The 26,618-nt window shown below is 39.9% G+C and overlaps 1 protein-coding gene across 1 annotated transcript in view; it reads right to left on the minus strand.

Annotated features, from left to right (window-relative positions):
- The window catches only part of Hnrnpll (heterogeneous nuclear ribonucleoprotein L like), a 32,896-nt gene extending 7,822 nt beyond the window's left edge, over nucleotides 1-25,074 (minus strand). Inside the window, exons 1-8 of the mRNA XM_075954973.1 lie at nucleotides 24,371-25,074; nucleotides 17,036-17,154; nucleotides 13,265-13,502; nucleotides 12,122-12,207; nucleotides 11,361-11,457; nucleotides 11,204-11,276; nucleotides 6,182-6,253; nucleotides 837-1,054 (exon numbers count right to left, since the gene is read on the minus strand). Of these exons, the coding sequence (XP_075811088.1) occupies nucleotides 837-1,054; nucleotides 6,182-6,253; nucleotides 11,204-11,276; nucleotides 11,361-11,457; nucleotides 12,122-12,207; nucleotides 13,265-13,502; nucleotides 17,036-17,154; nucleotides 24,371-24,733 (1,266 nt within the window). The 5' untranslated portion in view covers nucleotides 24,734-25,074. The remainder of the gene's footprint in view (nucleotides 1-836; nucleotides 1,055-6,181; nucleotides 6,254-11,203; nucleotides 11,277-11,360; nucleotides 11,458-12,121; nucleotides 12,208-13,264; nucleotides 13,503-17,035; nucleotides 17,155-24,370) is intronic.
- Nucleotides 25,075-26,618: the final 1,544 nt, after the last annotated feature.

Raw genomic sequence — 26,618 nt, forward strand, 5'->3', positions numbered from 1 at the left:
TCAATTTCAAATATTAACTGAGCTCAAATAAAAACACATTGTTTCTTGCAAGATGATTGAAGCTGGCTCAGCCATTAAGACTTTAGTTCTAGCACCCACATGGTGCTAACTCTCTCAGGGAATCTAAAATCCTCTTCTGACTTTCATGGGCCCAGGTACACATGCGGTGCACTGACATACATGCAGGCAAAACACTCATACACATAAAATAAATATAAACACACATAAAATAAAAAATGGAAAATAAGATATTCATACCATGGCACTTAAAAAGTATATAACAACCTTCCCAAAGCACGTCAAATAGCTCCATGAGTATAACTGCTCTTTGAAATTCTACAGTTTAAACTGGAAAATAGTCTACCCAACATCATAATTTGGTTGATAGTACACCGTAGAACATCAGTATCAGTTTCTTGTTCATGTGATCACATAAGAGACACACATAAGGAAGCCTGGCGTGTTGCTGCTTCTCAGGATTACAGAACAAATGGTATATATATTGCTAGTATGTCAAATCAGGAGTCAAACAACTGATAACACAGGCTTCACATCTTTAGTATACTAGTAGGTGACTAAGCCTTTTGGTTTCAGTCACCTTTGGAAATACTCATAATACTAGTAATTTAAAACATAATTTATTGTTTTAATACTAACAATCTATACTAATCATTTGCCAGTAAAAAATTAATCATTTCTGTAATACAAACATAACAGATTTTAAGCTTATGAGTTCAGTATTCAAAGAACTTCAGATGTTTCTGACAGAAATGTGTAGCATTTTCTGAATTAACTACTATATATTCAATCAAATAAACTAACAAAATGAAATTCACCTTTTCGATATTTCCATACAAGCAGAATAGGTTGAAGACTCTTGAACAATTCATTTTGAGCTGATGTAATCCACTAACCATTACAACGGAACCAGAGGGACTTCCTCCATGCATGTAAGAGGAAGAAGCTTGTGGTAATGGATAAGCAACAAGTTCAGGTGTATCTCTAGAGCCCATTCTATAACGACTTGGTAAAGGCAATAATGGACCATGTGATCCTGCAAAAATAACCAAAATAATAAGTAAGTAACACTTATATGCATTTCCATTTACAAAAATTAGTAGATGCACTTTACCATATAAAAATCCAGCACGCACCCTGCCAAAGTTATAACCTCATTCTCCCAAATTAAACTCTCAAAATTTGTTTTATGTACATCAAAAAACCAAAAATATGAATAATTAAATATAAATACAGAAATCAAAATCAGCATTTATATGTACCACACCCAATGGACAGCTATATCTACATATACAAAATTTCTATTTTCAAAAGGTTTAAGACTAGGCTAGACTAGAACTGAAGGAGCCAGTGTAAAACTCTGGGATATGGATGTATGCACGTATGACGCTATAATTCAGCTAGGCATGGTGATACACACTTATAACTACCCATGTCATTTAGAGGAATGACACAATACAATGTAAGAAACTACCTTTATAATAAATATAAGAAAAAATATTTTCCTAGTTCCAGGACAGGAACCAAAAGCTACAGAGAAACCCTGTCTCGAAAAATCAAAAAAAAAAAAAAAAAAAAAAAAAAAGAAAAAATATTTTCAAGCCAGTATAATGGTCCATGCTTTTAATCCCAGCACTAGGGCCAAGTGGATCTCTGTTAAGGTTGAAGCCAGCAAAGATACAAAGTGACACCTTGTTTCATACAACTCCCCCACAAAAGAAAAACCATTTTCAGTTCTACAAAACGTTGTCTCCTTGAATATATTATACTATAATGTACTTTTCAGGAAAATGAATACTAGATTCATTAGTTAGCACCTCATCAATATGTAGTTCTTCTATCGTCCTCCATTGATTATTTCATGTGTGTGTGATGCATGTGTCATGGTAGAAGGACAGCTTGCAGGAGTCTGTTCTCTCCTTCTACCATTGTGTGTTCCAAGAATCAAACTCAGGCAGTCAGGCTTAGCAGTAAATGCCTTTACCCACCAAGCTATCTCACAGGTCTGCAACCCTCCCCTACCCACAATAAATAAAAGCAAAACAAAACAAGAACCCATCAGAAAATATCTAAAATTCTATGAAAACTGTCTGCTCATTACACCTATAAACCAAAAAAATCTTAATGTCAGAATCAACTTACTAAATTTAAAAGTTGTAAACCTTACCCCCACCCCCAGACAGGGTTTCACTGTGTAACAGCCCTAGCTGTCCTGGAACTAGCTCTGTAGACTAGTTGAGCCTGGAACTCAGGAGATCCATCTGCCTCTGGTCCTGAGTGCTCAGGATTAAAGACATGCACCCACCATTGCCTGGCAACCTAGTGGTTTTTTGTATCTACAACTTCACTTTCAAGCTTTTTTTGAGTGTGTAACAGAACAGAACAACAGTAAAGAAACAGGTACAAAAATAGGTAGAGAGCTGGGCAGTGGCCGCACACGCCTTTAATCCCAACACCCAGGAGGCAAAGGCAGGCCAGGCAGATCCCTAAATTTGAGGTCAGTCCAGTCTACAGAGTGAGTTCCAGGATAGCCAGGGCTATACAGAGAAATCCTGTCTCAAAAAACCAAAGGAGACAGGGAGTATGTTAACAGCAATTAAGGACCCAGAGGCAGCAACTAAGATGGAGACCTATAATTCAAAAACATAAACCCAGGGGGCTAAAGAGCTTACTGCTCTTCCAGGAGGCCTGGTTTTGGTTCCCAGGACCCATGTGAGGCAACTGCCTACAACCTCCGTTACAGGGGATGATAACTTCTAGCCTCCTCAGGAATCTGCACAGTGATGTACATAAATGCACACAAGCACACTTGTTAAACATAACATAAATGTTAATATACATAAAAATTCCACCGGGCGGTGGTGGCACATGCCTTGAATCCCAGCACTCAGGAGGCAGAGGCAGGCAGATCTCTGTGAGTTCGAGGCCAGCCTGGTCTACAAGATCTAGTTCCAGGACAGGCTCCAAAGCTACAGAAAAACCCCTGTCTCGGGGTGGGGGTGAGGGAACAGAAGCATAATCTACTCCGTATGTACAATAAACACCAAAATCTCAAGCTATTTTTCCCCATTTTAAGAAGAAACTGTAGCATCAACTTTTTTGTAGGACACAAAGACTCTGATCACCACACTGCAACGTCATTTTTCATATTACACTGCCTTCCTGCCACTACCACTTGCTTATGCAACAATACTTAACTAAAGTCACTATTCCTTTCCCCATGGGAAGTGAAAAGACCTGAAGCAGATAGGCAATACAAGCTTCCACTGAGCTCAAGTGGGACAAACTTCCTTACTGTTGAGATACAGGTTAAGTAACAGCCAAAGCCAGTACAAGAGGATAAAAATGCTGTGATGTTTTTAACTACGACCATAAGTCAACAGAATTAAATTATCTAAATGATTTAGACTCTACTGTATAGCCATCAGTCCTAAATAGCAGATTCAAGTCTTGATGCTTTTTAGAAAACTAATGCTTCACATTTTTTTTAAAAAAATCCATTTATATGGGAAAATGTTAAATAAATGGCATCATTAACATTTTGAAGTCATATACTGTCTTTCAAAATTTAAAATCTTTGATCCAGGAAATCCAAAAATGCTAATCATCAACTTGTGATTTCTTAAAGCTCACAGTTTAAGTATGATGAATTCAAAACCAGCCTACTTGACACCTCGAGTTCCAGATCAGCAGGGAATACATAGCAAGACCACATCTTTTAAACAAAAAAAAACTTTAAAAGCCTAAAATTTATCCTATGATAACAATGAATAAATTTAATCTAATTGAAAATATGCACTTGACTCATATTTTTCTTGATTTCCTCTTTATTTCCGATCATTACGTAGGAACACCTATGATGTAACACAAAAGGCAAATAAAGCTGTTCTGTTTAACTGCTGCTCTGAAGATACAGTTGTGATCTGCACATTTGTAAACTATCTCAGCACCCTAGGACACACGCCTATCTTCTTCCCACTTCATCTCACTTCACTTTTTTATTTACAGTATGTCCTTTTAAAGTCCATCTGCTTAACCTCTCTCTATCTCTTAAAGGTTTGTTTCTGCCTGCACTTATTACAGCAGGCCAGAAGAGGGCACCAGATCTCATTATAAATGGTTGTGAGCCACCACGTAGTTGCTGGGAATTGAACTTAGGACCTCCGGAAAAGCAGCCAGCAGCAAGCACTTAACTTCTCTCTTAGGAAGCAGAACAAATTAATCTACAAGTTCAATATCTTAAATGATGTAGCTGAGAATAGATGTACCCACACATCCCTGAGACAACTATCCCCTGAAAGCAAGACTTCACCATCTCAATGATCCCTATTTAGCACCTATCACTCAAAATTACGTACCCCCCCCTCTCTTTTTAGTTCTTTGAGACAGGGTTTCTCTGTCCTGGAACTCACTCTATAGACCAGGCTCACCTCGAACTCACTGAGATCCGTCTGCCTCTGCCTCCCAAGTGCTGGGATTAAAGGTGTGCACCACCACTGCCCGACTGCCATTGACACATTTAACTCCACAAATAACACAACACTTTCTGTGATACATAGCACAATAGGCTTCTACTCAGCATTTCTTTACTGCACAAACAAAACTACACATACACTCTTGTGTTACAGAAACAAAGAAAAATGATCAAGGATAATACAAATTAATAACCATGCCAGGCCAGCAAGATGGTTTTTCAAGTAAAAGGTACCTGCCTCCAAGCCTAATAACCTGAATTCAATTCCTGGGTCCACATGGAAGAGAACTAAGTCCTCTGACCTCCACTGGCACACACACACAAAATGAAAACGTAATTAAAAAAAAAATGTAAAAACAAAACAAAAAAACCCAGCTGAATGATGAAGGCACATGCCTTTAATCCCAGCCTTGGGAGGTAGAAGCAGCTGAACTCTGGGTGTTTAAAGCTGCATGGTCTACAAAGCAAATTCCAGGACAGTCAGGCTACACAGAGAAACCCTGTCTCATTAAAAAAACAAACAAACAAAAACACAAAACAACAGCAAAAAACAAACAAAACAACAAAAAGACACCCCCCCGTGTACAACATTTACTGGTTTAACAAAAAACTCTGCAATATAGGTTACTAGAAAACTTGAAACCAATTTTATCACAGACATAAGAAATAAATTTTTCAAGTTTAAAAATAGACATTAGAGAGGTGACTAAGATGGTTAAGAACACTGATTGCTCTTCCAGAGGACCTGAGTTCAATTCCTAGCAACTACATGAAGACTCAAAACAGTCTAACTCCAGCTCCAGAAGATCCAATGCATTTTTATGGTTTCCAAGCACATACACTGTGCATAGATATGCATGCAGGCTAAATACACACAACACAGAAAGTTAAGTAATTTTTAATTTAAAAAAAGATACTAATCAGTAAGCCAAAACTCCATGAATAGACTTAATGATAAATCTAAACACTACATAAAACATATTAAGTTCAACTTTGAAGCAAAAACTAGGTAGAAGTCAACAACTACCCTCTAAAAGTTTAAAAAAATATTTTAAAACTATGTAGTCAGTCAGTTAACACACTAGTCTAATAATAATTGTCAACTTCTATTTTCAAGAATCTAAAGCCTAGCCTTTTCAAAAAAATTATTATTCTGAGTTTCCTAATATCAAATTTTCTACCTAGCAAAGATTAAGAGGCAAGAGGCTTTAAAAATAGAATACAAATGTAACCAAAGCCAAAATACCAACTGTAAAATTAGGCATCTATAAATAAAACCGTGTTTCTTTCTTGACAAATACTCATTTTTTTTGCTTTGTTACTAAAAATTTCTCTTTGCTCTTAGTTAAGTGAAAATAAACTTTTGAAGCAGTAATACCCCTTTCTGGTTCTCTTATAAATACGCCAGAGTCAAACTACAGGAACAGAGAACCAAACTATAGGAATAGAGAAAAAAAAGTGCTCAATTCTCCAACCAATCAATAGCTCTCAATTTATTTCAAGGATTATTTTAATTTATCAACATCCTAACAGGGGAAGGTCTTGAATACTGCTGTAATGGGCTGAACTTAAATAAAATACATCAGGTGATTAGGAGTTTGGGAAATACAGACAAATAATCGGATATTCTTTATCAGATATGCAAATATTCTTAGTTAGTTGATCTTCCTCCTGCCTCGACAAACTTACCATAGCCATCATGTCTAAACGAAGAAGGATGATCTCCCAGAATGGCTTGTCTCTGGCGACCTTTTCCTCTATCTGACACAAAAGTAGAAACAGGATTTTAACAGTTTGATCCAAGTACTTAACAGAGTTTTCACACGGGAAACACCCATTCAAAACATCCAAATACTTCATAAAAGAAATATTACTCCTGGTTAATTTTAAACATCCATCCATATCCAGTTTAAATACAAACACCAAATTTTAGGAAAACAATTCTATCTAACAAATTCCACTGGAAAGTATGTTTTTGATAAATGCCAAATACAATCACACTTTCAAATTTAAAAGATTAGATGCTTTGCAGGAGATGAATGTACACAATGCTAGAGTTTGACACTGTACACAGGTTTTACCAATACATGTTTTTAAAACAAGCTTTTAAGTGCAGTACTTTTGAAAGACAGTACCTGAATCATACTATTAGCTTCAACAGCAACACATTTTCAAAGTGGGCTTCTTTCAAGAAGTTTCAGCATAAGCCAACAACAACCTGTATTACATGGTTTCACAATCAGTAAACACAGAGTATTTTATATGTACATACACATATTTACAAACACCTACTGACTTGAGAGCTGAAAATTTGCACATCACTGGTTTATGATGTATCAAAGATAGGTCATTTTCTATTGACCATAACATCAAGCAGAAGCATGAGCAACCTCCAGAGTTAAATATGCCAAGATGAACCTAACCAAGGGGGCTACATTATTGGATGAGACTACAATACTCTAAATTTTTATTATAGTTATATATATATTTTTTTTTTTTTTAAAAAAGGCATGCCAATTTCCTCAAATCTTACTTGAAAGAGAATTTTTTTTTTTTTTTTAAGAATTACTTCCAGGGTTCCAAAATAGGACTTCTACTGCCGGTTAGCAAATTTCAAAATCATAATACTTTTAGAAGTTTGCTGATCCAATCATAGAGCCCAAAACATCCTTAGTCACCTAAACAAACAAGGTTTATGGAAGATGAGAAATACTTTCACTTTAGTCTAGAAGTCTATTTTTAATTACCTATTCTAACCATGCTATCATACTACTGAAAGGGATTGAAGAGTCATCTAGTTAAACTTTTATTCAATATTAAAAAGCAACCAAACAATAAAAAAGGAAAATAAAACCTCTTACTCATCCCTTTCTGGCCACTGCTTAACCAATACCAGCAATAAGGTGTTCACTATCTTTCTTTACATTTATAGATAACCTAGATTTCAAGAAAATTACTCGAAAGGAGGAACAGAAACTGATCCTCCACCCAAATTCTAATGTATTTAAAACCTTACACTTAGTACTTATACACTGACCTCAACTCCTCACTGCTTCTACAGGCTAAAGAATTCCTTTTTCTTACACAGTTTCTAGCATTTCCCAGTACTAGCGTCTATTCTCTTACATTAATCCAGTCTGCTGATCCCGCAGGTACTGTCCCCTTAAGTAGATACCAAAAGACTCAATTCCTTATCTCTTCTCAGAACCATGTTTTCATGGCTTAAGTTTTACTGATAATTGACAATGTGTACAAGCAAAGACTCCAAACCACTTATTTGCTGTATAATTATAGAAACCCACAATCTTCATAAAGAGTAGAAGATGGGTGTGGTGGCACATGCCTTTATTTCCAGCATTCAGGATACAGAGGTGGGTAGTGAAACCCTCCAAAAAGAAAAAAAGAAAAATCAAAAAAAAGAAAGAAAAAATATTTCAGTCATATATTTTTCACTACTATATTTTGAAGCATTCACTGCCAAAGATAAAACTATATAAAACAAAAGGAACAGTGAAGTCAAACATTGAGCTAATAGCCTATAGTGTTTTGTTAAACTCTGTATATTCAAGCAAAATCTGATAAATGCTATACACTTTCTTCTCAAAAAGGTACACACATATATACAATATATAAGTTTTGTGTAACATTTATGGAAGGGTTCCCTCAAGTTCAGGCTAAGAATTCTCTGTAATAAAATATAATCAGGGTTTTTTGTTGTTGTTTTGTTTTCCTGAGACAGGGTCTCTCTGTGTAGCCCTGGCTGTCCTGGAACTCCCTCTGGAGACCAGGCTGGCCTTGAACTGAGAGATCCACCTGCCTCTGCCTCCCAAGTGCTGGGCTTAAAGGCGTGCGCCACCACTGCCCAGCTTGTAATCAGGTTTTGTAAAATGGATTTTTCAAAAAAAAAAAAAAGTTATTTTAATAATTATTTCTTTAATAAAATTTCTTTAGTAAAGATATATGAAGATCCTATTGTCTTTTTATTTATTGTTTTGTTTTTGAGACAGGGTCTCATATAGGTCAGGCTGACTTTAAACTTCTTACTCTTTGCCTCTACGTCCTAAGTGCTAGGATTATAAAAGCACACACCACCATGTCTGGCTCTCCGTGAAGGTCTTTGGGCAAAGGAAATAAATTATTTTATTTATTTATTTATTTATTTATTTTGGTTTTTCGAGACAGGGTTTCTTAGTGTAGCCTAAATAAATAATTTTAATAATCTGTCAACTTGAGTCAAGTTTAGATCGCCACAAAAACTATGTTTATAATCTGCAAGTCTAGCCATAAAGTTACCTGTCAATAAACTGAAAAACAAGAGTATTTTTTCATTAAAAGCATAAATATAAGTTTTTACTTCCATTAATTATATTTTATTAAATATCTACCTTACACATTTTAAAATAGATTAACTAGAACTGCATGAAAAAAAACTAAGCGGGCTTTTTTTTTTTTTTTTTTGGTTTTTCGTGACAGGGTTTCTCTGTGGCTTTGGAGTCTGTCCTGGCACTAGCTCTGTAGACCAGGCTGGTCTCGAACTCACAGAGATCCGCCTGCCTCTGCCTCCCGAGTGCTGGGATTAAAGGCGTGCGTCACCATCGCCCGGCCTAAGCGGGCTTTGTGTAAAGGTCAAATCTTTTAAAAGAATACACATAAACAATGTTTAAAATGTATAAATGTTTCACTGGGCATGATGGCACACAGCTTTAATACCAGCAGTAGGAAGGCAGTTCTCTAAAGTTCAAGGCTACCCTGGTCTACTGAGCTAGTCCTGAGACAGGCAGGACTACACTGAGAAACCCTCTCTTGAAAACAAAAAATGAAAAAGGAAAAAAAAAATCTATAACTATTTCAATATATGGTAACATAAATGCAACCCAAACTATTTCAAATCAGTAAATAAAACCTCAAGTGTTCAATAGTATCAGTGGACAGCAATGAGAGATTTCTCATCAACCATTTTTCCTGTTTGAGTTCTTAAGGATTTGTTTTCCAGTATTGGATTCAACTGCACCAATCATACGCCAAGCAAATTTCCTTAAGCATCAAAACTGGGGATTTTAACAAAGCTACATTTTACAAAGCAAACCTATTTACAATTTCATGCATAAGATAAAACAATTCCTGGAAATTGAGAGCTAAAGAAGCCAATCACAGAGAAGTATCTGAACATGCAAATAACCACATTGTGTTTTACTCTTTCTTTCCTTTGAAGTACATGCACTATTGAGTACTCAGTGCTCAAGATATTTTGGTTGACAAAGTTTTTCAAACTGACTTGTACAGACATATTCATCTTGAGCTTTCCTAACATGTGGTTCAAACATTAATATTGTAGTTGAGATGTAGCCAATACTGAAGCCCCCTTGTTTTTACAACATCGACATTTTAATTTGTATATTCCAGAATTACCACAGTTAGTTGAACAATTTGTAAGTGAAATCTATGCTCATGAAATTTAGCATGTATAGGCTATTGGTGAAAATGCATTTCAAATGAAATGCTATTGATTTTCAGATTTATCAAGTTTAAATATATCCTACCTTGAAAATTACATGTTACTTTCAACTATATTTGAAATGTTAAATTTTCTGGTTACACAAATTAACATAAGTGAAAAACCTTAAATTGTTACAAAATATGGCAACCTATAAACAAGTCACTTTACAAAAATCAAACCACACAGAAAAACATCTTTTACATATAATGCATCATTTCATTTGTTAGAATATCTGTTCAATGTTCATAATTAGGAAAAAACAAAAAACGAAAGTCAACTTAAATGCAACAAATGTGCATTTTTTTATGCTGAGGATCAAACACATGGGCTTACACATGCTAAACACATGCTCTTCCACTGACCTGTTTATCCCCAGCCAAATGCACACCTTTCTAATTCACATTAAATCTTTAACGTTTGTGTGGATTGGTTGAGCATATCAATTCCCAAGACCTGTAGATAAACTGACCCCTTGTTAAAAGCCAATTAACAATTTAAATTTAAGCTGAAAACAGTTACATCAATGGTCAATGAACTTTACAACATTGCAAAATGTCTAGTTTTCATAAATCTTAAATTCTACAACTGAAACCTTAAGGGAAATCAGATCAGTATACATACAACTTGAATAAATGGGCACAGTCTATCATGGTGTTCATCCCATGCAAGTCTGAAGTACTGTTAAATGTCGTCCTTTAAAAACTTGGGGTGATGGTGCATGTAGTATGCAGTCAAGGTGAATTGCAAGTCTGAGTTTTTCAGAGGGCTTTTTGTTGATGCCGATGTTGTGCATGATGAGGTGTAGAGTCAGCCTGCCGGAGTCCTCTATCCTTCTTAATGCCTCGTCCAGCTTGGGGGAAAAGTCCTTTCCATAGAGAAGCAGTGTGCAAGTTTGCAGTTTGCAAGGAATATTCTGAATCAGTTTCCTCTCCTCCAAAGAGAGAGAGCTGCTTGGAGAAATGCAAGTCCTTGAACTGCGCGTGCCTGTATGTGAGGGCTCCTTGTTGAACTAAATATAAATAAGCTCAGCACATACCAGTAGGGGGCACTAATGTCCAAGGTTAATTTCCATCATTACACAACTTTTCCAACAAAAGCATTCAGAAACAAGATTTTCATTATAATTAACTAGCTCATCTCAGAAAAAGAAAGTAACTGCTTGTAAAAATTTCTCAGCAGATCCAAGTACATTCTAAAATTCGTAAAATACCTACCTCGTCTTCCCAAATAAGGTTTAGTGTAGTCCCAACTGTCATTGTCATTCCTAATAACATTTAGACGAGTTGGCTGTTGAAAGCGAAGAAGGTAAGTTAGTTTAAATTGAATACTGAAAGCATAAATATTTCTTTGGTGGGGTGTTGAAATACTTACCCTTGCATATTCAATTTTTAGTGTGCAACATCCGGCATATATATCCGCTCCATTGAGTGCTGCTTTAGCTTTCTGGGCACAAAGGACTGACTCAAACATAAAGCTCTATTAAGGAAACATGGCTTCCTAAATTTAGTTGTTCTTTATTCCCAGGGAACTAAAAAGATAACCCAAACTAACTCTGTTTCTGGAAACGTTTTCCCAACTAAAACTTACAAATAAATCCTTACTGATAAAAATTTATTTTAAAGACTGAGAACAAAGAAAATAGAACACCATCAACATTATCTACATTAATCCTTCCAAATTATTAGAAGTACTATATAGTAGAACATGGAGTAGGTTTTATCCTCTTAGTGAAGGGCAATCTACAACCTGGAAACAAAATTACTTTGTTCTCAAATAGATCTAAGGAAGTAACAGTGTTAGAATACTTGGCCTCAAATGCAGAGCCTCTAGGTTCAATCCCCAGACCTTAATGGACTATTCTGTGGTACAAAGTTATTTTTACCAAGAGTAAAATTCCCTAGAGTACTGCAGTTCTTTCATGTTTTAAATGTAACTAAGTAGGGTATGGCAGTATACACCTTTAATCTCAACAGTCACAAAGTAGGCAGATGACAAGCCAGGGTTATACAATAGTCAAGAAGATTGCTCTAAGAGGAAAAAGCACCACTTGCCTAGAAATGCCAAGCAGGAAAAAAAAAAATGAATTACAAACACTTCTATATATCAGTAACACATTTACAAATAAAGGATATTCAACCATTGCTTGTATCCCATTTCTCTTGAATATAACAATCCGTTGTACTTTTCCAACAGGGTTGCATACTGTATACAGAACATCCTAGAAAGAGAAAAAAAGAATATTTCTTCATTTTTTACATTTAGAAAAACATTAAAACTATATTCTATTTTATTTAAAAAGCAAAAATTTACAGATATCATTCCTCTTAATTACTAAACTTGTTTTAGAGGATCTAACTGTGGAGTCCTAACTGGTCACACAGACCAGCAGAGCCTCAAAATAAAAAAATCTACCCACTTTTGCTTCCTGAGTGCTGGGATCAGAGGTTATCTCCCACAATATCCAGCTATTAACCACACTGAAAGGGTAAGGAGTGGGGCTATCCCAGTGGTGCTCGGCCTTTCTAAGGCTACAATCCTTTAATATAGTTCCTCATGTTGTGGTGACCCCAATAATAAAATTATTTTCATTGCTACTTCATAACTGTAATTTTGCTACTGTTATGCATCAGAATGTAAATATCTGATATGCAAACTATCTGGTATGTGACCCTGGTAAAAGGCAGTGATGGCGCATGCCTTTAATCCCAGCACTCTAGAGGCAGAGAGGCAGGAGATCTCTGTCAGTTCAAGGCCAGTCTGGTCTACAGAGCAAGTTCCAGTACAGGCTCCAAAGCTACACAGAAAAACCCTTTCTTGAAAAACCAAAAACAGGGATCATGACCTGCCAGTTGAGAATCACTGATGGCTCAGACCCTAGGCTAGGTTTCCAGCAACACAGCAGCTAACAACTATCTGTAACTCCAGTTCCAAGGGATGCTCTCTTCTGGCCTCCAAGGGCACTGCACACATGTGAACAGACATGCAGGCAAAAAGTCTGTATACATATAATAAAAATAAAAATAAACAAATAAAATTGAAAGAAAGAAAGCTAAGCATGTTGCACATTTTAAATCCCAGCACTTGGGAGGTAGAGGCAGGTGATCTCTCGAGTTCCAGGCCAAGCTGGTCTAGGCCTGGTATAGCAAGATCCAGGCCAGCCAGGGCTACACAGTGAAAACCATGTTTCAAAACAAACAAAAACAAGTCGTTGGCAGATAAAAAAAAAAACTACAGGGGTTAATTATAGAGGTAGTTTGTTCTACTAAAATACATACCACTGTAATTGGATAAAGAGGGTTCTGAATAGAGAGCAGGAGAACTTTGTTGCCACCTGATGGATCATCAGTATTTCCCGGCCGAGTGATTCTTTTACTTGTAGAATAGTTGAAGAAAGCCTGCTGGCCAGCAATATACACAGGCTCATCTGCAGCAAATGTCACACACTCTTTGGCACTATCTATATTTTCAAACTCCACGAGAGCCTGTCGTTTAAATGGCATCATCATCACATAGCTAAAAAGGAAGAAATATCAAAATACATTATTTACTCTCAGTCAAGTAAAAGCAGACTTTAATCTCCCCATGACTGAAAGCTTATTCATCTCATGCCCTACTCAAGCCCAATTCCATCAATCACTTACACCCCTCTCCCATGCAATAATTAGAAAACATCAAGATACAGAAACTAAAAACCCCACAGAAGATCAGCAAGCAAAACCTGAAGATAAACAGTAGAAACTATCTGGACATGGTGGCAAAAGTTATAATCTCAACACTTGGGATATGTATGAAGGCAGAAGAGGGCTGCAAGTTCAAAGTCAGCTCATCTCAAAAAAGAAAATACCCACATAACAATAACTAAGAATTAACTACTTCTATTTTATCTTATTAAAAACAGACAAATAGAGGTGACCATAGATTGACCAAAATTCATCCAAGTAATTTACGCCAAAATACTTTAAAGAGTTCACAAAAAGACAAACACTACAAGAATACAATAATCTTGGTTAACTATGAGCAAGAGGATGAGGTATTTATTTTTGAAAATATATTCCTCTGGAGGAAATATATTTTAATACACAAAATGAATAATAAATGGGGTGATCCCAGCACTCAAAAGTAAGAACTTTCAACTGTCTTGAGATACAAGCAACATGGTCTAATCATATCAACAAACAAAACAAACAAAACAAAAATCATCAGGGCATGATGGCACTTGCCTTTAATCCCTATGACTCTCTAGTTCAAAGCCAGCCTGATCTACAGAGTAAATTCCAGCACAGCTAAGGCTGTTAAGGAGAAACCCTGTCTTAAAAATTAAAACAGAACAAAAAACATCAAGTCAGGTACTCAAAACGCTCTGCAAAACAAGCACCCAGGGCCCACAGTTTAAAAACAGAAACTGACAATAGCACAGTGTTAGTAAAAACAAATTAAATGAAAAACACACATTTTTTTTTAAAGGAGGCAGGGTTTCTCTGTGTAACAGCCCTTGGTGGTCCTGGAACTAACTCTTGTTGACCAAACTGGTCTTGAACTCACAGAGATCCACCTGCCTCTGCCTCCCGATGCTGGGATTAAAGACATGCACCACCAACACCGGGTCCCTCACATCATTTTATATTGAGTAATTTTCCACTTATAAAACTGGAGACTTATGGTCAAGATTAGAGTTACTGCATACAAATTGCCTAGCAAACAGTCTGGCATATTCTAGGATCTCTTACTCTGTTTTCCTCACACAACTTTATATCCTCAGAAGACGGAAACAGAGCCCAGCACACAGCAGATAATAAGTTGACCTAAGAGGCTGGTTAGATATCTCTACCTATATCACTAAAAGGTCAACAGAGACACAGTAAGGTCTTTGATTTAAAGCTATATCAGCTATAAGTACAAAATATAAATCCCAGGAAAGAAACTATTTCTTCTAGATGAAACCCTGGCATCAGGTTTACTATTTAAACTATTTAAAAAAGAGGGGAGGGGGGTGCTGGCGAGATGGCTCAGAGGATAAGGGCACTGACTGCTCTTCCAGAGGTCCTGAGTTCAATTCCCAGCAACCACATGGTGGCTCATAACCATCTGTAATGAGATCTGGTGCCCTCTTCTGGCCCACAGGGATACATGAAGGGAGAATATTGTATGTATAATAAATAAGTAAATCTTTAAAAGATAAAAAAAAATAAAAAATAAAAAGGGGGGATAAGATGTTCAGCAATTAAGAGTACTTATTACTCTTACAGAGGATCAGGGCTCAGTTCCCAGCACCCACATGGTGATTCACAACTCTAACTTGTTCCTAGGGATCCAACATCCTCTTTTAAGATCTCTGTAGGAATCATACATATATGAAGACAAAACACGCATACATGTAAACAAATCTTTAAAAGTAAATAATTTAAGAATGTCTTTCACACAAACTAAAAATTTTTTTAACATTTTTTTTTATTATTTCTTATGTATACAACATTCTGCCTCCATGTATGCTCGCACGCCAGAAGAGGGAGCCAGATCTCATTACAGATGGTTGTGAGCTACCATGTGGTTGCTGGGAATTGAACTCAAGACCTCTGGAAGAGCAGCCAGTGCTCTTAACCACTGAGCCATCTCTCCAGCCTCCCAAACTAAAAATTTTTTGTTGCCAAGTTAAAAATGGCCCCTAGAAACAGAAAAATTAAAAACAAAGTTAACTGGCCTATTATAGATTTGGTCATAAGAAAATTGCTTTCTTTTTTTTTTTTTTTTTTTTTTTTTTGGTTTTTCGAGACAGGGTTTCTCTGTGGTTTTGGAGCCTGTCCTAGAACTAGCTCTTGTAGACCAGGCTGGCCTCGAACTCACAGAGATCCGCCTGCCTCTGCCTCCTAAGTGCTGGGATTAAAGGAGTGCGCCACCACTGCCTGGCAAGAAAATTGCTTTCTAGCTGGGTGAAGTTATCAAAGCACACCTTTGATTCTACCCCTCAAGAGGCAGATGAATCTCTGTGAGTTCCAGGACAGCAGGGGCTATGTAGAGACCCCGTCTCTTAAAAAAAAAAAAAACAACCACATACACACACACACACACACACACACACACACACACACACACACACAAATAAAACATTAACTAGAAGCAAACCCAAAAGTTTAAAAAGAATATGAGAAAGGCCAAACAGCAAAAAGAGAAATGAAAGAGCCAACAAACATGAGGAGTCAATATTTTCAACTCAATACCAAAACCTTTTTTACCTATAAACTCATTGAGTGGCAGGTGATGAGCAATCTAAGCATCTACTAAAAAGCTTAAGGCTTAGTAGCAAAATGTTGTCTGCCTAGCTTGTATAGTGCAAACAAAGACCTGAACAGAACACAAAACAAACTAATTTGAGCAACTAACTTTAGACCCTGGACACACATGATGGAGAGTTGACTCCCTCAAGCTATCCTCTGACCTCCATATACTATAAACAAGTAAATTTAAAAAATTAAAACAACCAGATGGTAGTGGCACACACTTTTGATCCCAACACAACAAGGGAGGCCGAAGCAGGTGGAGTTTTTTAAGTTTGAGCCTTGGCTATGTAATCAAGTTCCAAGACAGCTAGGACTACACAGAGAAACACTGTCTCGAACCCCTCCTCCTCCTCAAACGAAGAACAAGGACTGGCGCAGTGGCACATGCCTTTAATCCCAGCACACAGGGAGGCAGAGGCAGACAGTTTCTGAGTTTGAGGCCAGTCTGGTCTATAGAGTAAGTTCCAGGACAGGCTCCAAAGCTACAGAGAGAAACCCTGTCTCAAAAAAACAAAAACAAACAACAACAACAAAAAGATTCCAAAGATGGCAGACACCTATAATCCTAGCACTCAACAGTCTGAAACAGGAAAAACACAAGTTCCAGGCCAGCCTGCCGCACCTCAAAATATGGGGGAGAAGTTTTTTCCCCGTAGAAAAGCATACATACATACATACATACAGCAATGCTACATACAACTCAAGCAATCAAGCAGGTGATTGTCCTACCATGTTATTTTCAATATTTATTTAAGTCCCTGCTGTCCTTACCATATTGTCCCAAATTTTTCCAGCGCCTCCACAAGGTCTGCTTCCACCACAGATTCACAGAGTCCTCGAACATGAACAACAGGGGAAACAGAAACTTTATGATGACTTCCACCTCCCTCCTAGAGAAGAGAAAAGAATGTCAAGTTAACTTCGAAGTCTAAACTGCATCTTTCAATAAATTCAACTCTACATTATAAAGGGTACATACACACGCATACATCAAACATACATGACAAACTAAATTACAATCCACAAGTTAGCAAAAGACCCGAGAAATAAGATAAATTGAATGCTTGCTTTGAAATTTTTATTTCTAGTAAGTTTCCAAACCCCTCTCTCTGGCTTTGGGCTATTAAAACAGGATTTCTTTATGTAGACCAGACTGGCCAAAAACTCAGGCCCGTTTCTGAAACTTTTATTTCTAAAGAAGAGTGATCTTGAGAACAGAAGTCAGCTCAGTGGGTAAAGCCACAGGCACTTGCCACCAAACCTGACACCAAGTCCAATCCCCAGAACCCATACAGTGGACATAGGGAACTGTTGTATACACAAAATTCCTTTCTTTCTTCTTCTTTTTTTCTTTTCCGGAGACAGGGTTTCTCTGTGGCTTTGGAGCCTGTCCTAGAACTAGCTCTTGTAGAGTGCAGGGATTAAATGTGTGTGGCCACCACTGCCTGGCCAAAATAAATTCCTTTAAAAAGTGTTCCAGCCAGAAAGGAAAATGTGATAGGCAATGTCTGATGTACTGAAGTAGGTGGTGGGCTCATGAGTGTTTTTTAAATATTTTTCTGCTTGTCTTACATATTATATAATAATTATTTTACAGCTTTTTATTTCATAAAACACTCAGTATTGTTTGTGTCCCCCACCCTTTGGGGGGCTTTTACCCTTGCATTTTACATCCAGAGAGTTAGACACTTTTCTCTTTAAACTACAAGAAACAGGGTTGTAGGCCTCATGATACTTCATCACTAAATAGCTCAACATCCTAACAATGATGATGTTCTTTTACATGACCTTTACCATTTTCCTAAGACAAAAATAATTCGATTAGGCAAATCTAACAGTCTGTTTTCATATTTCTCCAACTGTCCATCATCTGCCTTCTAACTGCACTTTTTAGTCTATTATAAAATTCACCTTCTGCACTCAAAAGATTCTATTTATGCTAATCCAATTAAATCTTTCATATAACAAAATTTACCTTCTGAATTGTTTTGTTTTTCTAGAGGCTCTCTCTTCCTGTATTTTGGCAGTAACTTTTGAAGAGGCCTTTTACCTTTGCCAGTTTTTCTCTAAGAATTGCCCATCATGAATAATGACCATGATGAATACAGTGCAAAAAATGGCTAGTTTTCAAATTGGTCTTTCCCATAAAAAATGGATTACAGACCAATTTTTTAAAATCCCTCAAAAGAATTCACAATCTACACTGACATCATTTCCAAAAGCTGCAGGACATGAAAATATTACTGCTCCGATTTGATCCATGTATTACATACAAATTATGAGTTTGTACTCCATAAAGATTATTATTTGTTGTCAAGGAAAGATTTTAAAAAGAACTTATAGAGAAAAGCTGGAAGATGTTAGCTATAATATAGTATTTGGGTGAAAGGAGATTGTTCTCAGTCTGAAGGCAAAGAAACCGCCTCATAATCCTTGTACTTTTCCTTATTCCCAATCATTTACCATTCTTAAATTATCTATCTTGGCAATTCTCTAATTTTAATTATATTCCCATACATACTTTTGTTTGAGATAGGGTCTCACTATGTAGCCCTGGCTAATCCAGAACCCAATTTCCAACCCTTTAATACAAAAACTTCTCTATCGCTCATTTTTGAAAAACTAAAATTCTAGTCATTCCCAATTGAAAGACAATTTTCTTTTCAAACCATATGTCTACCACTCCCTTCCTCGAGGTATAGTTTTCTATCCTCCCTTCTACCCTAAATTTGTATTTGTGTGTGTGTGTGTGTAGACAGGGTTTCTCTGTAGTTTTGGAGCCTATCCTGGAACTTGCTCTTTAAATTATCCTGGCCTCGAACTCACAGAGATACACCTGCCTTTGCCTCCCAAGAGTGCTGGGACTACTATTAACTTAAAACAAAACAAAACAAAAAAACAAGTTCTCATACATTCAAGACCAGCTTCAAGCTTGCTGTGTAGCAGAAAATAACCTTGAACTTCCGATCATCCCGCTAAGATTTTAGATATGCACTAGAATACACTGTTTATGCATCACAGGAAATCAAACCCATGATCTCATGCACACAGACAAGCACAAATTTAGCTATATCCCAATCATTAGCATTCTTCTTAAATCACTGTTTTTTCAATTTGAGATATACCTGTGACAAGAAATCTGAAATCCTCTGCAGCAGAGGCCTTTACCTACCCTAAAATCAGGTATATATCATGTATGTAGCTGTGGTATCAAGGAATACACTTCTCTCATGCTAGGCAACTATTCTACCACTGAGTCTTACAACATTATCCTATTACCAGATTTCTAAACTAGTGGGTAAATCAGTATTGATATTTATTTATTTTTTTATTTTTTGGTTTTTCGAGACAGGGTTTCTCTGTGGCTTTGGAGCCTGTCCTGGAACTAGCTCTGTAGACCAGGCTGATCTCGAACTCACAGAGATCCGCCTGCCTCTGCCTCCCGAGTGCTGGCATTAAAGGCGTGCGCCACCGTCGCCCGGCTAAATCAGTATTGATAATCCCTACCTATATACAAACTAAAGTAGATTGTAGCGAGCTGCGTGGTGTCACACCTGATGGAGATGTATACTTAACTCCTGAGATGGCTAAGGCCTGACCTATGCTATGATCACTCAATGATTGTCAGCTGCCTGCATATGTGTGAACCTATAGGCAGTGCCCACCTGGCAGTTCGGGTTTGGCAGCCCATGCCTACTTAAGGGCTGGGAGAGGTTTGCCCGGGGAGAGAGGAGAGAGAGAGAAGGAGATAGATTGCTGTGAATAAAGTCCTGAATAAAACTGCAGTGAGAAGAGCTCCGGGTGTCGCGTCATCCTTGCGGGTTGAGGGTGGTCGTGACAGTAGATGTGATGGCAAAAGCCCACAATCCTCTCACTCACATCACCATCATTCATAGTCAAGGCCAGACTATATACCTACTAATCTTGGAACCCAAGCTAGCCTCAAACTCACTATGTAGCTAAGTCTTTACTGATTATCGTGCCTCCCAACTGCTACCCATTCCTGACCTTTCTTGGCTGAAACAAGAGTCTGAAGCCCAGGCTAACATCCAACTCATCATCTTTCTGCTTCTGTCCACTTAGGAGTATTAGAACTGCTGGGATTGCAGACATGTACCATTGTACCTGGGTTTGTTTTTATGACACCATACTGCCCACCTTGGACTTGATGGCCTAGGCTCCAGTAGTCCTCCAGACTTTTTTTTAACCTCCTGAGTAGCTAGGACTACAAGCTGCTGGTTATCATTCAACCCTTGATTTGCCTGTCTACTCATGAATGGAATACAACACTTGAAAAACTTCATCTTCAAGATAAATTGAAACTCCATCTCTGTAAATAAATTGGTTTTGGTAAGTGAAGCCCCAATATGTAAAGGACTGGTTTTTTTCTTAAAAATTAAAAAGATATAAAAACTAATGAACTTGAAGATTATGCCTGCTAAATTTAAGAATGCTACTTATGGAGAAATGGCTTAGCACTTGTTGCTTTTTGAAGACCCAGGTTCAGTTTCCAGTACCACACAATGGCTCACAACCATCTTTCACTCTAGTTCCAGAGGCCTCTTCTGACCTCCATGGGCACTAGGCACACACAGTGACATGCAGACACACAATAAAAAATAAGTTGGTTAGAAATAGTGAAACACACAACTTTAATCTCAGCACACAGGAGGCAGAAGGAAAGTGGGTCTCTATTGAGTTCCAGGCCAGTCAAGGGTATACAGTGAGACCCTGCCTCAAAAATAAATTTTAAAAATAATAAGCTATTTTCTCCAAAAGAATAAAGTAATTATAACACATACATAGCATGAACCTCCCATAGTTAAGCTTTGTTCAAGAATGAAATCCAGTGAATCAAAAGCCCTGGGAATTTTTGCTCTGTGACACCAAGGGGTATCTTATTTGTCCAATCCAAACCATTCAAAGCAATCCATCTCAATCCCACCCCGTCTCGTTCTCCTCTCCCTCCCTCTCACTAGATAGGTCAAGTAGCACACCAGTTCTCCCCACATCTACTTCTTGGGTACTGGAATTACAAGCATGCACCACACCCAGCCTTCCTATTTCTCTACCTTCAAACACTGAGACCATTGCTAAGGACCCATTCCCATTTTAACTGTTCTTATTCACATTCTTCTTTAAACTTAGTTATTAAATCATGAAAAGTCAAACAGCAGGCATCCTTTAAAACCTTACTTCTCCCTTCACAAATTTCCAATTAGAGTTAAGAAGATAGTTCATCACTGTACCGAATCTGCATTTACTCTAACAGTTTGACACAGATGTATTTCTTTTATAGGCTAAGGATCACAGAAATTAGGCCAAAGTCTTCAGTTAAATAAAAAAATATTTCAACAGGATGGAGCGCTAGACTCTACCTTGATAAAAGTAATTTTATTATGCACATGTTTCATAATTACAATGACTTCAAAATAGTACTGGAAATTATAAGGAAAAATTTTGAAAATGAAAAACTGAGTCTTCATTAAACTTAACATTACCCCATCAGTTCCACTGTTAAATTTATAAATAAATTTATTGGAGAGGAGCGCTGGTAGAGCCAAAAACAGCTGCACATGCTAGTCAAGTGTACCACTGAGGCCATCAAGCTCCAGCCCCAGCTCCAGCTACGCAGTTAAAAGAAAGCACCTTGCCCTAAGCACTAAAAGATGAACAGCAACTTGAATTTTAACTACATACATCAATTCCTGCCTTGGTCATTTGAAAGTTGTATTAACTAGTTTACTACAGCATCAAGTAAGGAAAGTACATACAGTTCAAGTTTCACATCTTACAGACTAAGAAAACTAAAAAGTAGACTTTCTCAAGGTCACAAAAATTGAAAGACTAAACTCCTGATCTACCGCAAGCCCTTGCCCAATGCCATTTGCACTCTTTTGACTTATGTTAATTACATATTTCTCCCTAGCATTCAAAAATAGCCTATTTTAAAACAAAAAATTTATCGCTGTGTGTGTGTGCACCAAGGCATGCATATACAAGGCAGAGGACAACATCCACCATGTGGGCTCTAGCAACTGAACTCTGGTTTTCAGGCATTTGCAAGTACTCTTGCCCACTGAGCTACCCATCTTTCCTGCCAAGTGTTTTAAGTATCTTTCCAAAACATTTAAAAGTACTTCACAAACAACTAGGGCTTTTGGCAAAAGAACCACAACACCACTTATTATAACCCTATTTCCACCTCTTCCAACAGTTGCTTGTGATCTTAAGAGTCTCTAAGAAGCCGGGCGACGGTGGCGCACACCTTTAATCCCAGCACTTGGGAGGCAGAGGCAGGCGGATCTCTGTGAGTTCGAGACCAGCCTGGTCTACAGAGCTAGTTCCAGGACAGGCTCCAAAACCACAGAGAAACCCTGTCTCGAAAAATTAAAAAAAAAAAAAAAAAGAGTCTCTAAGAAGACCATAATCTCCTTTATTCACACCCAAGTCACATCTGGAGTATCTCAAAAAACTTGACAGAAAAGTCCCCAAATAACAAATGCATGGAAGCTATGCCTGATCTTGGCCAAAAGGCCTTCGAGAATCAGTTATGAGCACAGTTACAGCAAGAAAAAACAATTCCCTAAAAAACAAAGGTCAAATTTACCCATCACATTGTCGTATTTAAAAACACTCTTATCAAAATTTCCCCTAATAACTCAAGCTGGGTCAGTGAGCTGGCTCAGGTGGTGAAGGTGATGCCAGTGACCGAAATTCAATCCCCAGGTTTCACATGAAACTGTCCCCTGACCTCCTCACACGCAGGCTTCAATGCACACACAAAAATGAATTTAATTTAGTTCAAACGGACGGAAAGAAGGGCTCATCCGAAAAGCACACAGTCCTCTTGGGGGCAATGGACCACAGTTTGATTCCCAGCACCCAAGTCAGGCTACTCACAACTTAACTACTTTTATCTCCATTTCCAGGCGATCCAACTTCTGAGGCTGCCATGGATGGGAGCTTAAGTATCCACACATGTAACTCTTTTTTTAATTTAAGCTAGACAAAATTTAAACAAACTTTTCAAAGACAAGTTGCTTTTGATTAAAAGGGTTGAAACACCTTTAATGGCGGAAGACTTCTATAACTTCATAAAATGCACAGAAGATTTGCTCTCAAATGTATTATATGTTTATAGAATATCTTAGTCACCAAGAGAGTTTAGGGGCTCCAACGAGGGGCAAAACCGTTGGAATGCTTTGTTTCCTTAAACTCTCCATGGAACTGAAGCTGTGGGTTAAGCTGTCCACATTCCTTCGGTCTCCAGCAAACATTTCTGATAAGGAGGCTTCGAGGAACGTGTATAACACAGCTCTGAATTCATTTCCTTCTTCAGTGGGGACAAACTTTTGAAGTAGAACTCAAGTCATTCGGGAACGTTTGCAAACCCTTTACTTGAAAGCACGGCCACACTCTTGCCCACACATTTTTTTTTATTAACATTTTTTTATGTGAAAACTGTCTTGAGTCACCGCCCAAAAAGCGGGTAGCCCAGCATGGGCTCCATGCCCGCAAACACTTTTTAAAAGCAAAATAACGCGAGCGCACGCACGCACTCACACACACACGCACACGCACACACACACACACACAACCCAAGACAAAACAAACTAGCAAGGGAGCTAGAGTTTAGGGCACGGGGGCGTCATTTGTCTTTTGGCCTCGGCTTTTTTGGAGACGAGGCCAGGGGAGCCTTCCTGGGCTGGTGCCCGCAGGGAGGATGCTGCGGCCGGGAGGGCTGCACGCAGCCGGGTCCCAGCACAGCCCAGGCAGAGTTGTTCAACTAACAAAGAGCTGAGCCCGCCGCGGGCGCGCGGCACCGACTCCCGGAGCGGAAGCGCCACCCGCCCCCGCCACCCCCGCCCCGCGACCCTCCCCAAGTTCAGGGCCCCGACTGTCGACTCGGCGAGGCCCCGCCACCCGAAGCCCGAGCCGGCGTGGCACCGGCATGACCCGGGAAATCTAAGCAAACCATAAATACTAAGCCCGAGGGAGGTCCCCAGCGACACGCTCGGCATCCACGCAGCAAGAAAGCAGGCCGGGGCCCGCCGCCCGCCCGCCCGGGCCCGGTGACACGGGACGCGGCCGCGCTTTTGTTACCATGGACTGGGGCATGCTCCGAGGGCCGCCGCCGCTGCCGCCTTCGTCGCCGCCGCTGCCTCCTTCATCGCCGTCGTCGCCGTCCCCTTCGTCTCCCCCGTCGCCTTCTTCGCCGTCGCCTTCTTCGCCTTCGTCGCCGCCGCCTCCGCCGCCGTCGCCGCTGCCTCCCTCGCCGGCATCGCCTTCGCCGCCGCCGTCGCTCTCGCTCCCCGCCTGAGGCGTCGTCGCTTCCTGGCGATTGTCGCTCTCCTCCGCCGAGTAGACGATCTCTCCCTCCTCGGTCTTGAGGCGCTTGGCCTGGCTCTCGAACTCGCGGTCCTCCTCGTACGTCTCCTCCTTCGGGGAGGAGGAGGTGGAGGACATGGCGGCGGTCGAGGTGGCGTGGGAGACGCTCGGCCTCAGATGTCGCCGATCGGTCCCCGCCGCGGGCTGCGCCTCCTCAGCGCGGCTCGGAGCGGCCCCGGCGTCCTCCGCGGCGCGCTCCAGGAGCCCGTGGCTGAGGAGGGAGCGCGGGCTGAGGGGACGCTTCCCTTTCTCTCCCAGCCGGCCCCCGGCTTCTCCCTCCGCCAGCTTCGCAGCTCCCAGCCCCCGGGGGGAAACGCGAAAGTAAGGATGGGGCCGGGGCCCCGGCTTCCGGTCTTCCCTCCTCCCTAATCCGCTCCCCGCCGCTCAGGCGGAGCCTCGACTGCCGCCGGGCGGGATCGGATCCCTCAGCCAAGAGCTCCCGCCCCCTCGCCGAGATTCCGCTTCCTATTGGCGAGGGAAAAGTCGATCTGCTGTCCCATTGGATGGAGGGGCCGTTCGTCAGAATCCCGCCTGGATTCCTCGCCCGGCTTCAAGTCCGGACGGCGCAACGCCCGCTGCGCGCGACTCTGCAGCGGTTGCGGCCCCGCGGCGGTTGGCGCTGTTAGGCCCTCGCTTCAGGCGACGTGCCCGGTGCCTCTGGGCGAGCGGCGGTGCGTTCGGCAGAGTCGGGGCTGCGGGTGTTAACCGCCTTCCCGCTAATTTGAATGCTTGGCTTTTTCTTTTGAAAAGATGGGGGGAGGGGGGGGCCTCGAGGATCTTCGCACCCTACCCCACATGGCCCTAAAAGTGCGTGCGCAAAATTCAGCAGATGTTTAAATATCTGAGAGCAGCTGTTAGCGATTAGTGAATGTGGCGATCCACACAGACCCGCGTGGGTTGCATAGGTTCTTGGCAAACCGGACCCTTGACTGGCAGACACATCCAAGACCCCGCTGCAGTCAGATGTTCGCAGCCTTCATCTAAAACCCGACTCTTCCTGTTCTGAATGATCCATTCCACTACCATTCATTTTCCAAAATAGGAACCGGCATCACAGCTCTGGTTTCCAGCCCACAACTCACTTCCTCCTCTGTGAAGCCTACGGACCGCTGTAAGGGTTCAGTTGCTTCTCTCTGCAAAAGACCTTTTAACACCTATCTCAAGGTGTTTTTATAAACTAGGTGTGCTTAAGGGTAGGAACTGTGTTGTCTCTGCAATCCAGGTTCATACCCCACCCCACCACGCCGCACGATTTCAGAGGCTTATTGAACGGCTGGCCCTTGGTGAATAACGGTCCATTTCTTTCCGGAGAGAAGCCTGATGTGCCCTAAGTGCCCCATTACTTTCAACCTTGGAGAATTGCCTGAGATCAGTTGTCTGTGCCCTTCAGTCCTAAATGCACCTCTTCCTTTCCCAGCTGTGGGTCGTTTCCTCCTCTAGCCGCCCCCCCCCCCCAGTCATTTCTTCCCCAGGAAAGACAAAATGTGCTTCCCACTGATGGTGCTTTTAACATACGCTATTTTCTCCTTTAGACTTTGCATCGCTTGTCATTTTAGAATCCCAGTTCCAAGTGTTCCTGCACATGGTACAGCAACTGTGTGTGAGGCCACTGGCATACACCGACAAAACTGAAAGCTAGAAATTGAGTTTGAAAATTAAGATAAAAATCGAAGGGTACCGAAGATGTATCAAAGGAGTTGCGGAGCTGGGGGCAGAAAAGGAAATGTCATCAGCGAAAACTAGGGCCTTGAGGAAAGAAGCCGCAGTAAGAGACACGGTGCACCAGTTCTGCTTGAAGTCTTTCTGTGGGATTCAGATGCCCCCCTTCGAGCAAATAAAATATGCAAAAAAAAAATTGTCCTGCAATCAAATTTAGGTACGGGGTTTAAAACCTGAAGTCTAAAAAGCCTAGATTTGGGCCTGGAGAGATGACTCAGCAGTTAAGAGTACTGGCTGCTCTTCC

The sequence above is a fragment of the Microtus pennsylvanicus genome, chromosome 21 (assembly GCF_037038515.1).
Source record: "Microtus pennsylvanicus isolate mMicPen1 chromosome 21, mMicPen1.hap1, whole genome shotgun sequence".
In the NCBI taxonomy this organism is placed as follows: Eukaryota; Metazoa; Chordata; class Mammalia; order Rodentia; family Cricetidae; genus Microtus; species Microtus pennsylvanicus.